General features: G+C 42.4%; 2 protein-coding genes across 2 annotated transcripts in view; one reads left to right on the forward strand and one right to left on the reverse strand.

The window, feature by feature from the left end:
* The window catches only part of LOC104278286 (histone H2B 1/2/3/4/6-like), a 379-nt gene extending 244 nt beyond the window's left edge, over positions 1-135 (reverse strand). The window contains exon 1 of the mRNA XM_009875211.1: positions 4-135. Coding sequence (XP_009873513.1) covers positions 4-135 — 132 coding nt within the window. The remainder of the gene's footprint in view (positions 1-3) is intronic.
* A 354-nt stretch (positions 136-489) lies between these two features.
* Positions 490-1,005, forward strand: LOC104278285 (histone H2A.J). Its single transcript, XM_009875210.1, has one exon. The coding sequence runs from the start codon at positions 490-492 to the stop codon at positions 877-879; it is 390 nt and encodes a 129-aa protein (XP_009873512.1). The 3' UTR covers positions 880-1,005.
* The last annotated feature ends 4,541 nt before the right edge of the window (positions 1,006-5,546 follow it).

Here is a 5,546-nt window from a genome sequence, read left to right on the forward strand (position 1 = left end):
CACCTTGTACACGTAGATCGAGGAGCTCTCCTTGCGGCTCTTCTTGCGCTTCTTGTCACCTTTCTTCTGCGTCTTGGTGACGGCTTTCTTAGAGCCCTTCTTAGGCGCAGGGGCAGACTTAGCCGGCTCAGGCATTCTAACACGACGTCTTGCTTACTCGTCAAAACCAACAACTGAAATGGCCACGGCGCCCCTCATTTATAGAGCCGTTATGCAAATACGACACCTCTAACCCGTGCAATTCTATTGGACCTTTTGCACAGAGGGTGTATCCTTGTCTCTGATTGGTTACAATGAGATCCGTCTTTTCATTGGCTGTGTAGGCACTGTGTAGGCAAGGACGCCCCCCAGCCAATCACCAAGTGCTTATCCCGCCCAGGGAAGGGATAAAAGGGGAGGTGAGGTTGCGTCAGTTTGGTTGTTTCTGCGTGGTGTTGTTAGGGTGAGCATTTTTTGTTATCGCCTGAAACATGTCCGGTCGCCTGAAACATGTCCGGCCGTGGAAAGCAAGGAGGCAAAGTCCGAGCTAAGGCGAAGTCGCGCTCGTCTCGTGCTGGGCTGCAGTTCCCTGTGGGCCGCGTCCACCGTCTCCTGCGGAAAGGTAACTATGCTGAGCGGGTTGGGGCTGGAGCGCCAGTCTACATGGCGGCTGTGCTGGAGTATCTAACGGCCGAGATCCTGGAGTTGGCGGGTAACGCGGCCCGCGACAACAAGAAGACGCGCATCATCCCTCGCCACCTGCAGTTGGCCATCCGCAACGACGAGGAGCTCAACAAGCTGCTGGGCAAGGTGACGATCGCGCAGGGGGGCGTGCTGCCCAACATCCAGGCCGTGCTGCTGCCCAAGAAGACTGAGAGCCACAAGGCAAAAAGCAAATAAGCTTCATAAGTGAAGCCGCTCAAAACTTTCACAGCATAAAATATAACCCAAAGGCTCTTTTCAGAGCCACCCACATAGTCAGAAAAGAGTTGTGTTGCTTTCTTTGCAAAAGTGTTTTGGTGCCAAGTATTCTTTTTGTTACAGAGCCAAAGTCGTGTTCTGGGACAATGAATTAAAACTTTGTGCTCATACTTGAGAGGGATGATACAGTTGCTTTATAGGTCCTATTTTGCTGAAATAGCACTAATTGTGTTTGTAGTTGTGTATTGATTCCTTTGTGGTTTAATTGCAAAAGGATCATTAAAACATTAGTTCTGAATCTGCTCACCTTTCGTGCTCGCCTTTCATCCTCTCCAGGCTACTTATGGTGTGAAATTGGGAAATGGCTAAAGGACTGAGGAGGAGAGAAATATTTTTGTAGAATAAATAGGAGACCATCCCAAACCTATTTAATTGTATTAAGAATAAAGAAATGCTTTCTTTGTAGGTCTTAATTTTTTTAAGAAGATGTAAACCTTCCCCATAACTGATTTTAATTAGAAATATATTGAGAAATGCTTTAGGGGAAATTGCTTCTCCCTATTTGGATGCTCATCTAATTTGTCCTGTGCTATAAAGCAACAATGTAGTATCTTTCCATTCAAAAGAAACTCCTTGCAATGCTGGTATATTCTTATTTTTGTGGGATTTGCAAACTTGACAGTTAAAAATTCCCTGAGTGTACATAGATATTTTTCTGTTATAACAGTTAGTGGAATTATGATGATTTCCATCAATCTTCTACATTATTGGCACAACCATCACCCCAGAACACAATGTTAAACTTCTTTAGGGTCACTTAAAATTCTAAGACTGCCTTGCCAATTCCTCTCCTGAGGATGTTCCCAGAATCTACCTAATGGCTTACAGCTCACTGTGCTGATGGCATAGCTCCCACCCATGCAGCACCTCTGCCTTCCCTGTCCTCTGGGGAGAAAAAGGAATTCTTTGGGCCTGGAGGAAGGAAAATACAACATATAACGAGTTACAACTCGCTGTGACTCTCCTCCCCACTCCACCTTCAATCTGTAGCAGAGAGGCATCTTAGGTAGAACTATTATGTCCAAATGGGGACATTAGGGAATCATTTGTGGAGCACCAGACTATTCTGATAGGGTGGTAGTATCCATGTCTACGAATTTTCTTTGCCAATGAATACATTTAGAGCTGTAATGTTTTCATTATGCTGTTTTATTGATCATTAGCTGCTGCTGTATCTCTTGGCACTTACACTTCTCTCTTTGAAGAACTGTGATGATACTAAAAACTGTTTTAACGTGCAGGAGTCTCTTTATACTTGGTTTCCAGAACAGTTCCCTGCGTATGTTTGTCAGGAGAACTCAGGCACGGAACAATTTGGGTTGGAAGAGAGCGTTGAAGATCATCTATTCCAATCCCTCTGTCATGGTGCTGGGACTTCTAGATCAGGTTGCTCAAATCCCCATCCAACCTGATTCTGAACATTTCCAGGGATGTGGCATCAGACAAATCCTCTGGGCAACCTGACTGTGTCCTACCATCCTCATTACAAAAAAATAAAATCATCCTTATATCCAACTTAAATCTACCCTCTCTTAGTTGAAAACCACCACCCCTTGTCCTGTTACCTGTCTTTTTACCAGTTTTCATAAAAAGTCTCTTTCAGTGTTTCTATATGGAAAGACTGCAATTAGGCCTCCCTGCAGCCTTCCCTTCTCCAGGCAGAACAACCCCAACCCTCTCAACCTTTCTTTGTAGGTGAGGTGCTCCAGCCCTCTGATCATTTTTGTGGCTCTCCTCTGGACTCCCTCCAACAGAGTCATGTGTTTCTTGTGCTGAGGACTCCAGAGCTGAACGCACTACTGCTGGTGGCATCTCATGAGAGCAGAGGGGGAGAATCACCTCCCTCAACCTGCTGGCCATAATTCTTCTTATGCAGCTCAGGATAGATCTGGTTTTCAGGGCGGCAAGTGTATCACTCCACATCAAAGCACTGGAATCCTGGAGAAAGCTGTGCAGATATCGATAACCAAGAGTGAAAGTTATCCATGAACAAACTCATACGCAGAAAAATCAGAGTTGGTATCACAGGAGAGGGCCCTGCCTTTCTCTGAGTGTGGAGGTGAATTCAGCATATCTCTCCAAATTATTCTTGCCATCTAACCAGAAATTCATTATTTTCTTCAGAATTGCATTTTGAAACACCACTTATTTCACTCACTGCACTGCTCACCTCAGTAAAAGGAGTTTCACTCTGTCGTACTGAGGTCCGCTTCTTCACATTCCCACATTCCCTCTATCTGTTCTTGGCCACTGGTGGTTCCACCTGTTGTGAGCTCTGTGCTGCCTTCACACTGATGAGGCCTCAGATGAGCAAATTCCACCAGAGGAAGGAATGCAACACAGCAAGTTTAAATAAATGAGCTTTTTCTCATTTGTTTGTATAAAAAACAGTAGTAAAGAGGAGACACAATGCTTTAGCTGTATCAGTGGGTCCAATACACTTTCACATTCTAAAGAACTTGGGATGCAAAATAAAGTCCAACCAAGCCCTCTTAAATGTTATAAATCTCAGGGTTATGATGATTACGGTTAACTCAGTGATGTCAGTCTATATATCAAACAACTTACAATGACCTAGTTAAAAAGTAAGATGAAAAACTTCTCTATCCCTTTTCACTTTTATTTTTTTTACAGTATTAGGAATAATGTACTCTATTAAAAAGATCTTACATGACTTTAGTCTGCAGATTATTATTAGTAGTAGTATAGTTGTAGGAGGTAGAGATGTGGATTTAAATTGCCATATAACATCTCAGGAAAAATTAAGAGCAACTCTGCAGTTGGATTTAATACACTGATGCGATGATTTTATGGTAATAATTATATACTTTCTTGTGCAGTAATGGTGAGATGTTGCCTTGCTGCAACAAATGCAATTTCCTTATTATAGTTTAATGAGGAAATGGGATGACTCTCCTAATTAGAGCACGCTTCAAAGGATGCAGACTTTTTTTCTTAAATGCAGCAGAATTTTACAAAGGTTTCCTTTCTCAATTAACTCCTGTGTCTGAAATCATGAGCAAAATGTAGTTGCTAGAATCTTAGAACTGGATCCTAAATATTGATCTTAACAACTATTTTCTCCAATCCACAATAAAAGCAACTTCATTTAGGCATTAAACTCAGCAGCAAAAATTTCTTTCTGCTTTAATGCCTATTTGTAGCAATGTACAAGCAAGGCAGCATTCTAGAAAGCAATATATTAAATTGTATCAAATGTGCTCCACACTTTGGGAGTTAATCTGTAAGCCACCAGTCAGCCTCTGAACCACACATTTCTTCCAGGACACGTTGGCAGATGATTTTTCCCAAGTCTTCCTGAGGTTGCCTTGCTAGAGGCAAAAGTTGTACTAGAATATTCACCCTGCACTTAGAAAGGGTTATGAAGAAATGAAGATTTTGACACACTAAAAGATTTAGTGTAATTCCTGTAGGCTTCCTTTAGTATTCAGAAGGTTGTTTCTAACTGCCTCAGGAAATGTATCTAGACACAGATATTCAGGTATTTAAAAAAAAAAAAAAAAAGGCAGACTCTATGGAGCCAAGTGATAATGTTAGGTATCAGCCCGGAAGGTCCACTGATGAGAAACATTCTAGTAAGTCTATAAATAATTTCAGTTCATACTGTTCATCCAAAAGGCAAACATAATGTAAATTAAAGCTAGTTTTGCCTGCTCATGCTGTATACATTTGAATGTAAATTATTGAATTTGTTTAAAATGAAAGCTTGAAGGAAAATGGAATTTGCAGTGATAATTATGATCATAACAAAGACTTGTGCTTTGTTAGACACCTGAAGCTTAATAAATTAATATCTCAAGCAATTTCTCCCTGAATTTAGGGAATATGTTCTGCCGCTAAATATTCTGGAGATGTTGCCTATGTTCTTTAAATGATGTTCAGGAAACATCCACTGTACATAATTGAAAGGATATCAATATTTTTTAAAGGTAGACACATCCAAAGTGCACAAAAGGCTAATGATGTAACAATTGGCAAGTGCCATAGTTATATCACGATTCTAACCGTGCAAATAACATTTAAAATCTTGGCACATTCAGTTTAAAAATAAGCCTAGAAACTCTTTCAGTATTTATTCATCTACTTTAAAAATACGATCTCTCATGCTGTAAGGAGCATGTGAAGTTTCTTAATAAAATGTGAAACACACGTAAACATTTCTGGATTATTCATTCGAAGAAAAATATTTGGTAACTGTTCATTTTTCGGCAGTCATACAGACATCCGGATGGTAATGTTTGCAACATTTTCTTTGGCTTATTGGATCCGGCTGCACGCCAGCCAGCATTTCTCCGTTTCAGAGGCCGGCACCTGCCGGGACTGAGCCCGGCCTGCCCGCGGAGCCGCGTCCGGGGCTGAAGAGGCGAAGGACGGACGGTGGCTTCGGCGCTCCCGAGCAGCCGCCCCGAGCTGCCTTCGCAGGATCGTCCGCTCTAAAGCGTCTCCCACTGAAGCGCCTCGCTGAGCCAATTTATTTTTCACTCAGCTCAGGGGCTTCGCTCCCTGCTGCAGCTCGCACCGACCTGCACGTCGCTCCGGGCGGACAGGCGGCAGCTGAAAGGAGT

The sequence above is a fragment of the Apaloderma vittatum genome, unplaced genomic scaffold (genome assembly GCF_000703405.1).
Source record: "Apaloderma vittatum isolate BGI_N311 unplaced genomic scaffold, ASM70340v1 scaffold20628, whole genome shotgun sequence".
Lineage (NCBI taxonomy): Eukaryota > Metazoa > Chordata > Aves > Trogoniformes > Trogonidae > Apaloderma > Apaloderma vittatum.